This window comes from Carettochelys insculpta, chromosome 7, assembly GCF_033958435.1.
Source record: "Carettochelys insculpta isolate YL-2023 chromosome 7, ASM3395843v1, whole genome shotgun sequence".
Classification (NCBI taxonomy): Eukaryota; Metazoa; Chordata; order Testudines; family Carettochelyidae; genus Carettochelys; species Carettochelys insculpta.
Genome location: NC_134143.1, coordinates 5,482,637 through 5,502,199, shown reverse-complemented (window position 1 = coordinate 5,502,199; position 19,563 = coordinate 5,482,637). Strand labels below are relative to the sequence as shown.

The 19,563-nt window shown below is 62.7% G+C and overlaps 1 protein-coding gene across 1 annotated transcript; it reads right to left on the bottom strand.

Moving 5' to 3' along the window:
- Positions 1-5,778: 5,778 nt before the first annotated feature.
- SCD (stearoyl-CoA desaturase) lies at positions 5,779-18,698 on the bottom strand. Its single transcript, XM_074999938.1, has 6 exons — positions 18,569-18,698; positions 14,969-15,248; positions 10,246-10,376; positions 8,465-8,670; positions 7,574-7,806; positions 5,779-6,837 (listed from the first exon to the last, which is right to left on the bottom strand). The coding sequence occupies exons 1-6, from the start codon at positions 18,593-18,595 to the stop codon at positions 6,638-6,640; spliced, it is 1,077 nt and encodes a 358-aa protein (XP_074856039.1). The 5' UTR covers positions 18,596-18,698; the 3' UTR covers positions 5,779-6,637.
- Positions 18,699-19,563: the final 865 nt, after the last annotated feature.

Sequence of the window (19,563 nt, the reverse complement as noted above, 5' to 3'; positions counted from 1 at the left end):
CAGGGCCCTTGCACCCCCCTGCCCTGACCCTGCCTTCCCCCGGGGGCCTCTGCACCCCCCCACCTCACCCCCCTTCCCATGCACCCTGGGGCCCCTGTCCCCCCATCTTCCCTCTGGGGCCCATGCATCCCCCACCCTGCCCCTGCCTTTACCCCAGGGCCCCTGCACCCCTGCCCCCAGCCCATGTACTCCCACACTGCCCACCTCCCCTTGGCACATGCACCCCCCCCGCCCCCCACCCTTCGCAGCTCAGTTCCATGCGCTCTGTGCCTAGGGCATTGCCACAAATGCCATCACATGCATCCGGCGGGGGAAGCTGGCAACCCTCCCTTATGGGCCAGCTGCTGCAGGCGGAGAGGCTCCTGCCGGTGAGTAAGCAGGAGTGGGTCAGAGGTGCACCACAGGGAGTGCTGGTAACCACCCCGCCGACCTGCAGCCCAGTTTGGTGGGGGAAGAGGGAATGCTCGACCCTGTGTCACCGCAAACACCTTTGGCTGGGGTCCCCAGAGTATGGGGAATTAAGCACAGGCTGCCACGCGGCTGTCCCCAAAAGCATGGTGGGTCTGGCTCAGATACCGACGGCTGGAGCTGGCCTGCTCCCCGCTGCTGCCGTTGGCGGGAGCTGGAGGGCCTGTACTAAGGGGTGATGTTTGCCTGGGCCGCACTGCTGGCGGAGGAGGGCCGTGGCCAGTCTGAGCTAGCCTGCACCTCTCCGTCACAGTCCTTCTCCCGGTTTTCCCCGAGTGCCAGAGCCATGGCTTCGGGGTCAGGCAGCCACGCGGCAAGGGGCCCCAGCCAAAGCACTCGCCCAGGGCTGTGGAGACCGACTGCCTGTTACCCCCCGGCGGGCGGGGGCACATCCTGCGGGGCGGGTGTGTGCCAGGCTGCCAGAGAGGAGCTTTCTGCTGGAGTCCAGCGCCTTCCAGCAGGGCTCATTCTGCTGTGATAAGCCTCTGACTCCACCCACTCGCTGCCCCGAGCCTTCTCATTGGTCGCCCTGCTGCCCTCGGCCCCGCCCCTTTCCCGTGGGGCAGTCAGTCTCATACCCGCGGGTGGACAGTGCTGGAGATCAGAAGCCAGCACTGTCCACAGCTGCTTCCTTGTGGTTCCTCTGACCCCAGCCCTGGCCCCACACAGTCCATTTGCTCTCAGTGTTCGGCTCACCAGCCTTGGCTTTTCCGTGGCAGTTCCCCTCTGCTGATGACGGGACCCTGGCACCTCTGTGGGGGGAGCCCCCCACCCTCCACCAAGGCCAAACAGGCCAGCACCTCCATCAGCCCAGCTTCGTGCACAGGCGGCCGCATTCTGCCCTCACTGTGATGTGCTCATCGTGTGGCACCCGGGTAGGGCGTCACCGGGCCAGTGAAACCTGGGCACGTACTGCAGGGCGGAGTCTCATTTGCAGGCTGACTGGTTCCATTCGCAGCTCCTTTGCATTTGTCTGGTACTAATGTACGTGGCAAACCGGTTAACTGACTGCCTGGATGATGCTGGTGCTGTGCCGGAAGGACACCAGGGCAGCAGCTGGAACGGCAGCTGCTTGCAAGGTGGCTGTTCCTGCAGCGGCAGTATTCCTTTCCCTGGTGGGAGGAAATCAGGGCGGCGTGCGGGGAGAGTTTAGCACGACACTTGGGTGCCTTACCTCCCACTCGCGCCTTAGGCACGCGTCACAGCCCTGGCAGAGTTATGGCAAGGGAGAGGGTAAGCTGCTGGCGGGGTGCTGCAGGGAGGGTTTCCTTTGTTGGGAGAGGGAGTTTAATAACAGGCTTCACCCGACGGGCGAGCTGAGAGCCTGAGCGCAGCAGGCCGGCGAGCGTGCGCAGGGGAGCGTTGTTACCAAGAGGATACTCCGAGGTGCTGTGATTCACCATCGCAGCCGCTCGTTTCGTCTTGGGGGGCGGGGACGTGTGCAGTGCCCTGTTCTGCTACAGGGGTGTGCGCGGCCCAGCCTGAACCTATGGAGCGGCCCCGCGATGTCTCTCCCGGCCCAAAGCACGCCGGGGGGACTGGCCTGCGCGGCTCCACGACTGAAGCCTTGGTGGAGAGCAGAAGGGCCTCACGGCGGTGTGTGGCTGAGAACCCCAGAAATGAGATGAACCCTCTGTACATCCACCGTGCCCCCCAACCCCAATATCCAGGGCCTACCAGCTTCACGGCCATGAAGAACGCACCCAGACCTGGGCGCACCTGGGCTTGGGTGTGCTTTTACTCCAGACTGCAGCGCTCACAGGGGAGCCCGGCGTTTTTCAGCTTGGTGGGGGCCCTGACCTGAAAGGGGGTCACAAGGTTACTGCAGGGGGGCTGTGGTATTGCCACCCTGACTGCTGCGCTGCCTCCAGAGCTGGCCTGCTAGGGAGCAGCAGGTGTTAGGCAGACACCCAGCTCTGAAGGCAGTGCTCCCCCGCAGCAGCAGCAGCGCAGAAATAAGGGTAACACTTCTGCGCAGACACCCCCCCAATAAACTGCTGACGCTCCCACAACTCCATTAGGGACCAGACCCCCAGCGCTGCACGACGGGGACACTTCAGATTGAAACAGCTGAAATCAGGACAAGTCCTGTTTTAAAAACCCTGTGACCATGAAATTGACCAGCTGGAGCATGGCGTGCGTGGGGCCCTACCAAAGGTTCCCTCCCGCCCCCCGGCACAGCCAGGTTTGTTGGAGAAGCTTAGCACCTTCGAAAAGCTGACGGGGCGCATGAGCACCGAGCTCTTTGGGCAGCCTGGCCCATCGCTGCGGCAAGGCAGCAGAGACCCTAGCTAAAGGCACCACAGCGCTGAGTAATGACAGTCCAGCCTGACTGCAGCTTCTGGGACAACTACAGGGATGCAAGGCGGGGAGGGCATGGAGGCTGCAGCCCGGGCTCTGCCCTGCCCAGCTGCGGGTGGATGGCTCTCCAGGGACATGGTCAGCGGACAAATCCTCTCTCCCCTGCAGCATGAGGTCACTGACCTCTCTTGTGCCACACTCAGCCATAACTGGACTGGCGCCAGTGGCATTACGTGCTGCGCTGCATGTGTCTCCGTCAGGTCCTGCAAGGCTCGAGCGAGAGGCGCTGGGAGGAGGGACAGCCCACGGCCGGCTTCCAGGGGTGTAACTGCACAGCATGTGGCTGGGAGGGAGCACCCTCCAACCAGCTCATTCACCATGGACAAAGGCAGATTCCCTCCCACGCCCTCCGGAGGAGGAGATATGTGCAGGAACCACAGCCTCCCAAGGCTTCAGCCAGCCCAGCCCGTACAGTCAGGCAGTCAAGCTTTAAAGTAAACTTTTATTATGAACACGTCCCAGTTCAGATCACAACCAGCCGCTGGAATCCAGATTAGTAGAAATTATTTGGAAAAAAAAAAAAAAAGTTTGTTTCAGTAGACAAAACACAAAGCGCTTCCAGGGCAGGAGACTTGGATCCCACTCACATTTCAACAGCAGCAGAGCTTAGGCAATGCAGAGTCAACGGGCCAACCCTTCGCTACTCAGCCAGCACCCGCACGCCCTGTCTCCAGCACTCCCTAGGGGCTGAGAATTCCCTCTGCAACCCAGTCACTGGGCCTGCCCCAGCCTGCTGGCACAGAGCTTTGCAAGGCATAATTACAGCTCACAGTACCCCCAGGAGGCGGGGTGCTACCGCTATTCTAAAGAGGACAACTGAGGCATGGAGCACCCCCTTCCCTGGCCCAGCTCTCACAGCAGGTCAGTGGCAAAGCTGGCACTCCAGAGGCCTGCTCCTCCAGCCACAAGGCATGCTGGTGCTTCGTCCGCCGCCCCCTCTCGCTATGCCACATTTCGGCTACACTCAGAGACTGCTCCTAGGATGCAAGCATGCCCCCAGAGCAAGCAATACAAAGCAAACACGATTCCACTGAAAGCGATGCACCTGTTCCTTAATCTAACCAATACTAGCTCAATACATTCAACAGCATCTGCACCCACAGCTTCGTGACAGCAATTAAATATTTAATAATTACATTTCCGCAATTCACTGTAGAAAGGAAAAAAAAAAAACACCCTGCAACTAGCAGTCAATACTCCTATGTATATTAAAGAAGGACTTAAGGCACCCAGAGACGTACGCCAAGCTACTGACAAGTGGCTGGGTCAACACTGGCGCTGTTTGGTTATTTGCACTCTGGTTCCCTGCTGCATCAGGGCTTCTGGGTGGGATCAGTGCGCAGGGGCTGTGCCGGCAGCGCCCGGATTATCCCGCTGCCTGGCAGGGGCTGCCGCATGCTGGGTCATGCACCTGAAGGGCCGGTTGCATCACACAACCTGTCAGGCTGAGGTGTGTGGCAAGAGCTCTCCGGGGGTGGGGCCAAATCCACCCCTGCTGCAGACACCACCCAAGGATGGGCTGGCCCCTGGACGTGATGCACAGGTCTCTTTGTTTCTAGCTGGATAAAAGTAGCCACAGCCAGCGAAGTCTCAGGGGTGGGGAATCTCCACCCCGCCAGCCACCTCCTGGCTTGCAGCCCAAGGAGTCCAAGCTTCCCAGCTGGCTTATCAGCTGGGCCAGCTCCTCGTTCTCGCTAGCCCCACCAGAGGGCCGGCTGCTCCGCTGGGCTGGACGGTCCTGGTCCCGGCACCCCCCAGGACCACGGCCAGTGCTGGCTCCTTGGAGCAGAGGGACTGCAGCAGGCTGGCCGCACGGCCAAGCTCCCCTTGGGCTTGCACGGGAAGGCTGGGGAGGGGGAGGAGTCCCACCTTATCCCTTCTCCCACCCCGGCCTTCCCCCGCTCTGGCCCAGGGCCCCTTGTGAGCTTTCACCCGGCACTGTTTGGCATGTGGCCGATGGGAATGGGGCCTCGCCCCACCATGCCTGTCCGCAGCCTTTTGGGCGCTGTGGGGTGAAAGGCCCCCAGCATCTCACGGCCCCACAGCACAGCCAGCTCGGCAACCCCTCTGCTGTGCGCGGCGAGTAGAGCACAGGCCTGTGGCCAGGCCCAGTGACGAGACCCAGCCCGAGCGCCGTGTGCTCGGGGTAGTTCCAGGCACGAACACCCAACACGTCAGCGACAGCCACACCGGCACATCCCACCCAGCGGTGTCCTTCACCCGCTGGCAAAGGGAGCAGCCCCATGGGCAACAAGCAGCCGCCCTGCCCAGGCGGTGCTGAGGTGCTGTGGGTGGGGCTGGGGGGCTGAGCGTGAGCCCCCAGGCTGCTTTCCTGCCCTGGCACAGGGGCAAGTCGGTCCCCTCTCCAGCCTGGAGCTGCCCAGTAGATGTGGATCCACCCCTGGCTCCGGGGGCTGTGCTGGGAGGGGTCACCAACACCGCGCCTGGTATCCACGAACGTCCTCCTGCTTTAACCCTCCCAGCGGCTGCTGCCTCGGTGCCCATCTCTCTCCGGGCCACGTGCACTGGCTGCAGGGTCAATCACTGTGCTCTGGCCACCGCAGCTGGCCCGGCCTCCCCATTTCCACCGCGGCGGGAGCACGATGCCAGCGGGCGCAGCTGCTCAGGAGCCCTCTCTCCCCACCCCCACCTCCAACGCAGGGCTACACAGAGCCGGGGCTTGGGGCTATGCTGCTGCTGCTGCTGCTGGCCCCGAGGCAGGCGCTGCTGCTGGCCCCGAGGCAGGCGCTGCTGCTGGCCCCGAGGCAGGCGCTGCTGCTGGGAAGCACAGCCCCCTGCTCTGCTCCCTGCATCCCACACCAGGTACCCCGACGGCATCAGGCAGCACATCTCCTCCGCTCCCCTCGTCCGCAGCTGTCCCACCGGGCTCCTGCTGGAGCCGCTCCAGGTAGTCCCAGCGCAGGGGGCCCTCCAGTGATCAACGCACCCTCCGCCTCTGTGCGCTGCAGCTGACAGGGCTCCTTTCCCACCCCTTCACTTGTCCTCAGGGGCCGCAGGAGGCCCAGCCCCAGGGGCACAGCCTCGCCCTGTCTGCTTGGAGTGCAGAAGGGGCAGGGCTCCTGCATTCACAGGAGGAGCGCAGGAGAGGAGGCTTTCCAGAGAGACAGGCCCTTCCTTCGGCTCACTGATTCAGGCAGTGGGCGCCAGCCCCTGACTTCCCCGGCCAGCCAGACACAGGACCACTCCCCCGTCCCTGCCAAGTGAGGCAAAGACAGGGCAAATGAGGCCGGCAGGGCTGGAGGGAGCTTAGCAGAGCGCAGGGAGGGAGGGCAGAGCGCAGGGAGGGCACAGGGACGGCAGAGCGCAGGCAGAGTGCAGGGAAGTTAGCGCAGGGAGGGCAGAGCGCAGGCAGAGTCAGGGAAGTCAGCGCAGGGAGGGCAGAGCGCAGGCAGAGTGCAGGGAAGTCAGCGCAGGGAGGGCAGAGCGCAGGGAAGTCAGTGAGGGAGGGTAGAGCGCAGGGAGGGCAGAGCGCAGGCAGAGTGCAGGGAAGTCAGTGAGGGAGGGCAGAGCGCAGGGAGGGAGGGCAGAGCGCAGGCAGAGTGCAGAGAAGGCAGAGTGCAGGGAAGTCAGGGAGGGAGGGCAGAGCGCAGGGAGGGAGGGCAGAGCGCAGGACCGGGGCTGCTGAGCATTAGCAAGACAGCGTGGCTGGGCTGAGAGGAGCCGTTTGACACACTGTGAGGGAGAGGGTCAGGATCGTCATCCGAAGCAGCCGGCAGCGGCTCAGTCATTAGTAGAGAACACAAACCCTGCGCCCAGCGTGCGGGGGTGGGGGCGGGGACACAGGCCCTCAGCCGCTCTTGTGGCTCCCATCACCAGTCCGAATTTTCCGGGCCAGGATGACCTCCCTGGAGACCGTCTTGCAGTCGCTGGCCAGCCCCAGCAGGCACATGAGGTCGATGAAGGCTGTGGTGAAGTTGTAGTGCCAGCCGAACTCACTGGTGGAGTAGTCGTAGGGGAAGGTGTGGTGGTAGTTGTGGAAGCCTTCGCCTGGAACCAAACGGCAGAGACAAGGCCCTGAAAACTCAGCTGACCCTGGGTTTGCAACCAGCACGTTCCAGGAGCCCGTCACTGGGCTCGTGCGCCGTGGCCCCGGAACGCAGCCAATTCAGTGCCAAATGCAGACGATTCCTCTCGGGGCTGGGACACCCCCCTGCGATCCTGCTCCCCCGGGGCTGGGACACCCCCCTCCGATCCTGCTCCCCCCGGGGCTGGGACACCCCCCTGCAATCCTGCTCCCCCAGGGCTGGGACACCCCCCTGCGATCCTGCTCCCCTGGGGCTGGGACACCCCCCTCCGATCCTGCTCCCCCCGGGGCTGGGACACCCCCCTCCGATCCTGCTCCCCCAGGGCTGGGACACCCCCCTGTGATCCTGCTCCCCTCGGGGCTGGGACACCCCCCGCCGATCCTCTAGGGGCTGGAACACCCCCCGCCGATCCTCTAGGGGCTGGAACACCCCGATCCTGCTCCCCTTGGGGCTGGGACACCCCCCTCCGATCCTCTAGGGGCTGGAACCCCCCGATCCTGCTCCCCTCGGGGCCCGGACCCCCCCCTCCAATCCTCCAGGGGCTGGAACCCCCCGATCCCACTCCCCTCGGGGCTGGGACACACCCCTCCGATCCTCTAGGGGCTGGAAACCCCCGATCCTGCTCCCCTTGGGGCTGGGACACACCCCACCATCCTGCTCTCCTTCCAGTTCCGCTCCTCTTGGGGCCCCCAACATACCCAAGGCCCCCAAGGTGACAAAGCGGTTCTCCCGGGGGTTGATGTATCGGTCGTAGGGCCGGTTGCCAAACATGTGAGCAGCGCTGTTCACCAGCCAGCTGGCATTCAGCACCAGCACGTAGCGCAGGATGGCCGGGAGGAAGAAGCTGTTGCGGAGAGACTCCCCCCAGAAGCACCAGGGAACCAGGGTGGGCAGCACAAAGCACATGGCCACCACCGACAGCTTGTAAAACCTGCCAGGAAAAGCAGGGATAGTGAGCATGTGCTTCCCCTGAGAGCACACTGAAAGGCAAGGGCTGTTCAGGTAATTTACCGGGTGGGGGGGTTGCTCGGTTGGGGGGTTGCTGTGTGATGCTTCACCCCCATATTTTTATGGACATATGGTTTTGGATACGAACAGAGCATGCCTAACTCAAATACGCTTTGTGCAAAACGGGGCCAGTCACTCGTTATTCAAGAGCCTGGGGTCCCTGGAGGGGCGGGTTCTCTTGGTGTGCAGGTATCATTCCTGTACGTGAAATTAGAAATGTGAAGTGGGAACCTGTTCTACGAATTCCAGGTCTTCTAGGGAAAGCCATTAGTGGCACTCAAGGCACTTAATGGCCTGATGCTCAAGACTATGACCTGTGAATGGGTTTGTTTTTCCTGTAAGTCCAAACTGTGGTCAGTCTACAAAGACAGGTGAGTGTACATCAGGTATCCCATCTGTTTGAGCAGGAAAACTAGCAACCCTGCACCCTAGGGGAAGCCCAGAGCTGCCACACTCTCCACCAATGCGGGGCTGAGTGTGGCCCACAAGGCATGTTTTCTGTGGGTCAGAGGCCCTTGCTTGGAAAAAGCTTCCCTAGCCCTGCCCTGTTTTCTGCCCCTTCCCAGCCACTCCCAGCTCACCTCCGCTGAAACATCACCACTTTATCAGCCTTCAAATCAGCCAGATCCAGCTTGCTGCCCATCTCGATGACGTCGGGGTGTTTGCGCACCAGCAGCCAGCCTATGTGAGCGAAGAAAAAGCCCCGCTTGGCATTGTGGGGGTCTGCGTTGGTCTCGGAGAACTTGTGGTGCACGCGGTGGTCTCGGGCCCATTCGTAGATGTCATTCTGCAATGCACACGGTGGGTGACTCAGCGGCTCGGCCAGGGTTCGGGTTAGCCATATTTACAGGGTAGTCCAGTGCCGAAAGAAGCAAAATGACCCCTCGTGGAATTTCCCAAAGGGCCTTATCCAGTGTATGTGCCTAAACCTCACTGGTCTTTAGGGGTTTGGTGGGTTTTGTTTGGAAAACATCCTGGGGCAGTTTTTCAAACCCAGACGTTTTTGCTCAGAACATTTAAGCTTTCCTCAAAGTCATCCACTGCCTGCAAATGAACACTTTGGAACTGATCATTCGGGGGCCTCGGCTGCCCTGCCCCCGCTGCCTGAGCAGTGCTGATCCATAGGTAGAGTCACAAGGGGAGGTTCCCCCTCCCTCAAATTGGACAGCCTCAACAATGGGGTTTGAAGTCGAAAAAAATTCATTTTTCAACCATTTCCCCCCAAAATCATGTCAAGGAAGTGCCGCTGACTTTTTTAAGGCCAAAAGTTCTGTCTGTCTCCAAACCCTGTGGGGACAAAGCCAGATGCAAAAAGGTTCTTAAGAAGTTTACACTGAGCAGCTGGGATCAAAGCAGTTCCCACTGACATCCTCTCTCGGACAGAGATCTCAGCTCCCCCTGGAAAAGCCGGGCCCGTACGATCGGTGGCACGACCCAGGCACACCTTTGGCGCCATGATAACCAGTGTGGGGTTTATACACACTAACAGGGTTAACAGGCCAGAGAGCAGCACCTGGCGGGACACAGGTGATGAGATCTGCTTGGGAAGGACCTGCCTCTGGCTGCTGCTAACTGGCGCATGTACCATTAGCACACTGGAAGCTCCAAAAGAGCTTAGCTCGTGCTCCCAGGGGGTTTGTCAGGGGGCTCTGTGCAGTAAGGGGCAGGGCAAAAGAGGGGGCGACCCATTTGCCACAGAGGGGACAGGTTCTGAAGACGAGACGCTACAAGACAGCCTGCAAGGAACTGCCAGACCCGAGTAGACCCAAGCCGACTGCCCCGGCTCTGGCCAGCACCCACTGCTCGGGGGGAGATGAAAGAACCCCTCAGAAGCGGACTGGGGAGGCAGCTCGGCCTGGTTTCGCAGAGCCAGAGCCAGAGCCTCGCTACAGCCTGTCAGCGAGAGGGTTGCCGGAAGGCCTGTAGCCATCGACTGCCTGTTGGGCTCTTGAGAAGTTCCCCGCCTCGGTGGTGGCTGGGAGCTCCACAGCCTGCTCAGAGGCTGGGCAAATGCATTGCCCACCAGCAACTTTCTAAGCGAGCGTGAAGCCAGGCCCACGAGCCAGCTCTTCCGAATCCTCCCACCTCCGTGGCAGGACTCAGCCACAGCTGCCAAGAGATGGGCGCCTGGCAGGAGAGGGGAGCTGGTCTGGTTGGAGTGGTTTCCTCGGCTGTTCTCCAGTGCCAAGGCCCCTCACCCATCCCAGCCCCGGAAAGGGGAAGGTCTCAGCTCCCCAGCCCGGCTACGGAGATGCAGCTCTCCGAGGGGAAGAGGGCTTCCCGTTGCGTGTGGGGCATGGCCTGGGGCCCACCGGGCCCCTCGAAGGGCAGGCAGGCTGGCAGCCAGCCAGGGGGCTCCTACCTCGAAAGCCATGGAGTTGGCAATAGCCAGGAAGATCCTCAGGGGCAGGTGGGCTTTGTAGGACCGATGGCTCCAGAGACGATGCGCTCCCGCAGTGATCCCCAAGGCGCTCAGGACGAAGCACACGCACCCTGTGCACAAGAAGAGCCAGAATGAGCTGCCAGGCTGGCCAGACTCCACTGGCCCAACCTCTGCAACTACCCAGGCAAAGAGCCGCTGGCGCTTCGGCCCAGGCTGCGCTGGCAGGGCTCCCTTCTGAGCACGGCCTCCCTCTGGTGCAGCCCAGCAGATCTGGCTCTTCCGGCCCGGCCCTGGTCGGCTGGAGACTCAGCCCTTCTGACTTCCCTGCGGCCCTGCAGATTCCTGAGCGCAGCCCAGCCCAGCCCAGCGCGACAGGGCTCGTGGACCGGCAGGTGTGCGAGATTGCACAGACAGCCCAGGGTCACCCCCTGCTGACTTGCCAGGTGGGAGCATGCTGCGGAAAGCACCTGTCCCCCCAGATCCTAGCGCCTACCCACAGCTCCATCCCAGCCCGGTCACCCCCACCACCTCTCTCTCTCTCCCCCGTGCTGCTCTCCAGTCCTGGGACCTTGCGCAGGTGCATGAGGACGTATGCCGCCAGCAGGGTCGCATTGGGGGTTGCGGGTGCTCCCCCACGCCAGCAGTCAGCCAGGGGCGAACCAGGTGAGAGGGACAGGGGTGCTGGTCCTTCTGCCTGGCCCGCACGCGTGGTCTGGGCCCAGACACTGACCCCAGGACAGAGTGTGAAATGGGCCAGAACTGCTGGTCCTGGGGCTGAGGCTACCAGGCTCTTTTCCAACGGCGCCTGCAGGCACAGGAGCTGGCTCCCTGGGGTGCGCTCAGAACCCACCAACAGCCCCCCCATGCTGCCCCACTCATGGCTGGGCCCTGCAGGTCAGTGCCCCTCCCCTGGTCTGGCACAAGCAGCTGTTTGCAGCGCGCAGGAGGCTGAGACGCACAGTGAGGGGGACTGGGTGGGAAGGTCACGGGTGAAAGAGGTGCGCAGGGTGGGGCTCTGGTGGAAGGGATGAAATGGGGCCAGGCCTAGAGACCAGCTGGCCCGAGGGCAACAGAGGGGCACAGGCCCAGAGCATCCCTCGCTGAACCCCCGGAGCAGTACGCTGGAGAGTCAGCTGCAGTGCAAAAGCATTCAAAAGCAAACTGGGCTAGGGAAGGAGCCCCCACTCCCAGCCACGAGTGCACAATCGCAGGCACTGCAGCGGCCACCGCCTACCGGCTCGCCCACCGCCTACCGGCTCGCCCACCGTGTCTCTTGGCTAAGATGCTGCCAAAGGCCCCCAGCACGGCAAGCGCCCGGCAGAGACTGCAGGGCAGCCCCGGCCGAGAGGGAGACGGCAGAGCGGGCTCTGTCGCAGAGGGGAGCAGGATAGAGGACAGGGCTGGGTGCCCACAAGTCTGGAACCCGACTCCGCCATTGCCTTCCTGTGCAGCCCTGGGCCCGGGCCTTGGACGGAAACCGTACTCAGAGTCCAGCAGGAGACAGCCCTCGGCTTGGCACCGGCTGCTCCCCGGATGTCAGCGGGGCAACTCCAACCGTCCGAGCCCTAACCTCGTGCCGGCGGTTTGACCGGCCGCCGAAGCTAACCTTGGACTCTGTGGGGCAGGGACAGAACGAGCCACATGGTCCTACCGGTCACCTGCTGCTCAATGGCTACTTCGGAAAGCATTGGCCTTGGCCCCTCTGCAGGCCGGGGCAGATCTCAGTGAACCAGGCAGAGCCTCCTCGAGCTACGGCGACTTCCCCGTCACCTGAGGCCTTCAGCTAACACCGGGTGGTTAGAGATGCAGCACAGCTGCAGCAGAAGCGGGTGCAAGGAGGGGCTCCCTGGCATGTGTCGCACAGCGGGACGGATCAGAGGGTTGAGATGACTTGGGGGAAAAACAAACCTATGACTCTAGAAACTCCCTTGATTTCCATGGCCCTGTCATCGGAAGTTCTGCTCCGCCCTATGGGAAGAGCTGCTCCCAGCCCCGGAGCCAGAGAGCTCGGGGGTGAAGGGAAGTCTGACTCCCCTATGGAACAGGCTCCAGGAGCAGCCAGGAGGACGCCACACGTGCACCATTTCCAAAGGGCAGTGCCTAGAAGAGCACTCACGGGCCCTGCGGCTAACCCGGCGGCTCTGTGCAGAACTAGGCTGCCTGCTGGCCGAGCTGGAGGACAAGCAGCAGCACGTTCATTAGGCCCGCAGAGAGCATTAAGTCCGGAGGTGCTGCCAATAGCTTGGAGAAAAGCATCAGAAGGGAGGCTCTGTGGGGAGGTCAGATAACAGGGGCCACCTCCCCGGCAGAGCACAGCTGGTTTGTGCTGCGTCGTGGGGTTCTTTACCGAACTAGCCCAGGGAAGCGTCACCAAAGTGTCCCACAGCACCCCTAAGCAAATGCCCCACGTCTTCCTGCTGGGGCTGTAAATCAAAGTGAGCCCCGGGTGCTCCACCACAGCAGAGAGGACAGTGTGCATAGGGCCCTGTGGGACATGGGAGTGAAAGCAGGCAGCTTTCATCTGCTTTTACATGCCACCCTCCCCGACTTCCCTTCCGGGGTCCGGCCGGAGAGAGGACACACATCCTGGGTCGGCCTTGTCACACGCAGGTAGTGGGCCTGGAGGAAGGGACGCCCTGGTGAGAAGCCTGAGGCCTAGGCCACGAGGGACGGGGCTTTGCTAACACAAAGCAACGTGAAGCTGTGAGCGAGCAGCAGGCACAGCTCAGGGGATCTGGCGCAGACCAGATTCGTGGCACAACGGAGGCGCGCTCCGCAGGAGTGGTCACAGAACGGCTCGTTAGGGAAAACCTCGGTGCCGGCACCACCCTACAGATGACAGGAACAGTCAGAGCCGGGTCAGGACGGGCACAGAGCTGACAGCGTGACCGACGGCGACCGAACTGCCCCAGACCAGGGAACGGGCAGGAAGCAGGCAGTGTGAGAGGGAAGCAAGCCGATGTGCCAGCAGAGGCGTGGAACTTGTTTGCACCCGCATATAAAAGTGCACCCCAAAGAGCGGTCCCATCCCTGTCACTGGCTGAGCTGAGTCCGTCGTCATGGGACACAGCCACGCAGTGGTTCCGTAACACCTGCTGAGAGCTGTTACTGAGCTTTGATAATAAACCTGGCCTGGTGCCTTTGAGCCTCTTCTGACTTGGCGGGTTTAGGGGACAGAGGAGGGCTCTTGAAATCAAGCCAACAGCACGCACAGAGGGGCCAAACACACAGCCACAGGGCTAGTCACTGGTGGAGCAGAAAATTGATCAGGGCACCACGTGGGTGAGCTGGCAGTTTAACTGCTGAGAAGCACCTGCCTTAGCAGCCCTGCTCCCCTTTAGGAGACTGCAACAAAAGAATTAAACCAGGCCAACCGCCTTCCCCCTCCCTGCCTTCTGCGGGTGTCTGGCTAGGGTGCTGAGCGCTGAGCTGCAGCCCTGGCTCAAGGATGAAGCCTGGCGCCCCTGGGTTCTGTGCGAGAGGGTGGCACTGGGGGAGTCAGACCAGACAACGCCGCACCAGAAAGCAGCCAGGCCCAAGGAGCTGAATTTTCTGCTCCACAAAAGAGTGCCAAGGACCTTGAAAGCTTCCCCCGAGGACACGCTGATGCTACGCATTCCCCCCAGCGAGGCCAGCCCCTGGAACAGTGCATGCAGTTCCCAGATTATCAGGGAGGCAGGGGAAACGCTGTCCTTGGAGCGTCTCAGTTGTGCAGGGCAAGAGCCCAACCGGATTCTTTTACAAAGGCAGCCTGGTGCACAGGGCAGCCTTCTGAGGGACGCTGGCATCACACCCCTGTCTTAGCCATCTGCTCTGGGCAGGCTGTGAACCCTGCCTGTGACTATCCCGCCAGCCACAGCCACTGGAGTAGGGTCAAACCACTGGGGCTGGGAAATCCAGCCTCCTGCCTGCACCCTGGCTCGGGAAAAAGCTGTCCCCTCCTTGCCCCAGCTGTGCTCCTCCCAGCCTCTAACCAGGCCTAGAGGCTCAAGCATCCAGGAATGGAGCCTCCAAAATTAAACCAGCCCCAGCTTGGCGGTGGCAAGGAAGGACAGCCAGGGAGATCCCCGGCCAGATCTCACAAGGGACTGTCCAGCAGCCTGATTTGCCAGCTAATTCCAGCCAGGTAGCAGGAGGGCCTGACTCTGCCTTCTTTCCTGTGGTGTGAATCAGGCATGTAGGAGCCCCGCCACAGGTTTAAAAATGTCCCGTTTCTATAGCGGAGTCCGGGATCGGAGAAGCAGGCACTTTCCCCCACTCGTCCTCATCTGACCTGGCCAAAGTGCCAGGGACGGGGAGGCTTGTGAAAGACAGAGGTCTGGGGGTCATAAGGTGGGTTTGGCTCTAAGCCAGGCCAGACGCTGTGCGTGGGGAGGGCGGAGGAGATCCTTATCTCCTGCCCATGGCAGCCGTGACCGGAGCCGGCTGCGTGAGAAATGGCCTAATGAAGTTACACAAGACTGGCCAAGAGTTTTTCTCGCAGCGCTAGGGGAAGTGACACGAGAACAAGCCCCACCGGTGCCCTCGCTCACGAGTCACCCAGAGCTCCACGCCTGAGCGCTGTGCTCCTGGGAGACCCTGCAGCTGCTTCTGCCACCTCCTGCCACTGGGGCGACCGTTCTCCCTCTCTGCCGCCCGCCTGCCCGCCCGCCCGCCACCGTTCCGCTCAGCCAGAGAAGACAGGCGAGTCCCCACTGCTTACCCCATGCCACGGTGCCTAACTTGGCTGTAGGCAGCAGCCACAACCCGTACAAGCCCCCGATGTGCAGCAGGCTCATGAGGATGATGTTTCTCCAGACGTATTGCACTGCAGGCTTGGGGCCTTCCTTCTCACAGTAGCTCTTGTCAAAGATATCATCCATCGTGCCTCGCTGTGCTCCCACGTTCTCGTGGTTGGGCGGGGCCTTCTCCAGGCCTGCTCCCCCATTCCTTGTCATGCAGGCGGTGGCGGTGCTGGCAGAGAAGGGGAGATCCTGGGAAAGCTGGTGGTGGGAGGGGACATTCAAAACAAACATTATGATCTGCTCCCCACCACCAGGAATAGGTGCTGGCTCTGGGGTGCTGATCCACCGTCCGACCCATCCCCTGAGACGGGGGGCACTCGGAGCTGGTCTCCCGCAGCCCAGGCTGGGAGTCTCCCACAAGCACTGCCTCTCCAGTGCAGCTCCCCACACCGTAGCCTGAGCAGGGCAGGGGAGAAGCCTCTGAGTGGGAGCAGGACCCCATCTGGGCTTTTGGCCCGGCCCAGCAACTCCCAGCCAATGGCCCGCCGTCCTCCCGTGGTGCGACCCCCACATCCCCACCCTGGGCATCCGCACCCCTCGGCGCCCTGCGCAGGGGGCGGTCTCAGCCCTGGAGCTGGGGGGCCTGGAGCATGCACGCAAAGGCATTTAAAGATTCATTCCTGCGCCCCAACACACGCACGAGCCAAGGCCCCCGAGGCCGGCGATTGAGCAGGTGCAGCGTTTCCTGAGGCAGCAACGCCGAGCGAGAGTCACACTGGTGCCCAGGGCAGCTCCTAAGCCCAACCGTCTGCCTTCCCACACCCCCTTCCCATGGAAGCAGTTCTGACATTATTGAGCTCCACCACACAACCCCCTCGCGGTGCCTTTTCCCTCTCTGCCCTTCTTCCTCCTCTGTCTAGTGGGGAGAGGGGGACTGGCTGAGCAGGGACCACTGGGGGAGGAGGGTAGGGACAGTGCTGAGTGCTCCCAGCCAGAACCTGGAGTTCACATCTCACGACTGGGGGGTCAGCAGTGTCATATCCCATGTTCAGAGAGGAGAAACTGAGACACAGACCGGCAAAGTGACATGCCTGAGGTCACTCAGTGAGTCAGTGGCACAGTTAAGAAGAGAATAGGCGTCCTGGCTCCCAGTTTCCCTGAGGCGGCCATGACACACCATCCTTTCTTCACATGCCCTGCCCTCTGCGCTAGCAGCTGCGCCACATCACAAGCGCACATTGAAAGGACAACGCACGAGTGACCTCACTAGGCAGGGGATGTCCATTAAACCTAAGTGAGCCTCCTCTCAGCCTGGTGTGGTCACCTTGTGTCTGCCCACCAGGGTGCCCATCTCAGGTCTGAATATGGGCTTGGCTTTCAGAGGGGCTGGGCACTTGTGGGAGCATCTGACCCCTCGAGATTCCCCCCAAATAGTCCTGGGCTGTCCTACACCTTGCTCAAGTCGTTTCCCCTGGGCAAACCCCACTGGAACGGCAGACTCTGCTCTGATCTCCCTGGGCCCACTGAGGCCAGCTGGACAAGCTGCTCTGCCTCTCCAAGGCTCTGGGGTGTCCTTGGGGGCAGAGCATTAGAAGCTGGTTCACACCCACAGACATCCCTCCAGCTGGAGGAACACCCTCAGACCCACCATGGGAGAGGCACTGGAAGCAGTCCAGCCTGTGCATGAAGCCATCCAATTCCTCCCTGCCCAGGGGCAAGAGCCACAGGTTCAGCAGCACCTCCCCACAGTGACTGTCACAGAAGCTGAGAAATTCCCCTGGGAGGGTCCCCGGCAGGACACAGGTTCCCTTGCAGCCATTTGAAACCAGCCAAGTTTCTGTTTCCACGGGAGAGCCTGGGCAAATCGGGGCTGCCCAACAGCTCGGCAGCGGGAACGCGGTCTTCTTTGCAGCCCAGCACCGGGGCTGCTCTCTCTGCCTCTAACTCCCTTCTTGCCAATGTCACTTTCAGGGCAGTGACAACCCAGAGGGGTTGGAGGCACAGGGAAGGTGCCTGAGAAATGGGTCTGATCCGGATAGGAGGCAGGGTAGGGCTCTGTCAGTTACACCCATGAGAGCTGCTACCAGGAGGTCATGCGGAGAATTCCTGGCCTGAATGGTGAGTGGCCAAGGACTCGTCTCCACAAGGGCAATGGCCAGGCCAGCTATGCCAGCACCGGTAAAACGCCCCACACTGATGCTCTCTCCCTAGATTGTCCCCACAAGGACTTCCCAGCTATTGCTGCAGTTATAACAGCACTGCTCTGCCGGGCATTCCCCCTCCCTGGAGCCTTCCAGAGGCTCTGCAACATGACAGAGGGCTGCGGGGGGTCACTTGGCTGGAGACCCCCAGTGGGGTGGGGGAGCAGAGAGAGGGGAGTTACTGCCAGCTCCTGTTGCACCTGCCCGGAGGAGGAGGATGAGGACTGAACAGGCTGCTCTGGGGTCCAGAGGGTGGGGACCAGCTCAGGCAGCCACTACAGCGCCCCTCCTCTATGGATAGCTTTGTGGCTCCCGCGCAGAACAGGCGTTTCTCCCCACTCCATCCCTGCCCTCACTGGGCCCCCAGGGGTTAGCCTGCTATGGGGCCAGTCTAGAGCTCCTGTGCCCCAAAGGGACGCACTCCGCACCAGAGCCCAGGCCCCCATCCCACCCCGGCCAGCGCAGGCCCAGCAGAGCAAGGAGGAGACGGGCCCGTTGGATCCGGTCCCTCGCTAACTATCTGACACCCAAGTGAGAAGGGCAGCCCTGGTGTGCATTCTGCAGGCGCTCAGCATGGCCTGGCACCTCCACAGACTTTCACACCCCTCACCCCGGGGCAGGGGCGCCCTGAGCTGGTGGCATTTCACACCCCCTTTGGCACAACTGGCTGAGGACACCAGGCGCTGGATGGGAGGATCGGCTGACTAGGAAGCCAGAAGAACAAACTCGCCCCCTGGTTATTGGGAAGAGCTGAGGATGACTGAACACGGGACCACTCCACACCCCGCTTGGGCTGGGCAGGGACAGTCTAGGGCAAACAATTTCACTCGGCTTGCAAGCCCATTTCGCTGCCAGTGCGCTGGGGCTGGCGGAGTGCAGCCGGGGAAGGGAGGGGGAAGGATTTCCTGAGGGAGTTTTAGGGAAACCCACCGCCCCCTACGTGAGTCCTCCCATGAGCTCCAGCCCCCTGCAGGAGTCCGCCCCCTCGACCTCCGGCCCCCTGCACCAGAGCCCCCCACCCACGCATCCACCCAGAGCTCCGGCCCCCTGCACCAGGTCCCCCCCGGAGCTCCTCTGCACAAGAGCCCCCTCCCCGAGCTGCGGCTCCTGCACAAGACCCCCCCACCGCGAGCTCCGGCCCCTTGCACCTGATGCCCCCCGAGCTCCGGCCCCCTGCACGAGTCGCCCCCACCCCAGCTGCGGCCCCCGGACCAGGCTTTGTTAAGACACAATAACGCCCCCCGCCGAGCTGCAGCTCCTGATTCTCCCCCCCCCGACGCCCCTTCCTCCAGGGCACCCCGGCGCTGTGCGCGCCCCGCTCCGCCCTCCGCGGCTCGGCCGCTCTCCGGGCAGCCAGGAGCCGAGCCGGGCGCCCACCTCCTCCGGGAGCGCTCGGGCGGGCATCTCGGAGCGGCGGTCGGTCGGTCGGGCTGGGGCTGCGCTGCGCTGCGCTGCGGCCGGGAGATGCTGCCGGCGAGACTCGGGCGGCCTGGAGACGCGCCGCGGATGCCTCTAGCCGCGCCGCCGGGCGCTGATTGGCTGGCGGGAATTTGGTACCACCGGAGGCCGCGCACGCCATTGGCTGCCCGCAATCTGCTGTTCGCTCCGCGCATCCCGCAGCCCGCGCCGTGCCCGCGAGTTACCCCGCCGGGAAGTGGGTCAGCGGCGCCGGCCGCGCTGGGTCCTAGCGCCCGCCGGGTCTCGGCGGAGTCGGGGGTGCGGGGGAAGCGGGGGTCACCCGCGGACAGCAGGCCGGGAGTGAGAGAGCCCTGACCCACCGCAGGCTGCCGCAGTGCGGAGTGGGCGGGGGGCGGCTGGGGCCGGCCCGGATGGGGAGGGGGATGGGGAGGGGGAGCAGCGGGGGGCTGGGCAGACTGGGGCTGGGGTGTTCCTGAGCACGCTCTGGGCAAGCCAAGCAGCACGTCCGGGGCCGCCACCCCCTCCACCCTGCGGGGGCTGCTGCGCCTCCGGAGACGCGTGCGGGGTCCCCGTCCGAAAGGAAGAAGAGCGCCATGTGCGTTTGACTCTTGGGGGCCTGACTCTTTGGGGCAGGTCACTGCAGGGACACGCGTTAGTCTTGCTGCCACCAGCCCTGCAGAGAGCGAGACAGCGGCAGGACTCCCGGGCTGTGTCGGCTGGGGAGGGACGTGGGCTCTCGGGCGACCTCGAGATTGCCAAGCAGGGTCGGCAAAAGGTGCGCAAATTGCTGGGCGTACGCGCGCATCTCTTGCCAATTGTTGCGTCGGGGGAGGCTGGCAGGGCATTGGCCCGTCCACACGGGGCCAAATGTCGGGAGAACCCCCTCTGCCAACACATCCCTTCTTCCTCATGGAGCGAGGGTGACCGGGATGTCAACAGGCAGCTCCTGGCAT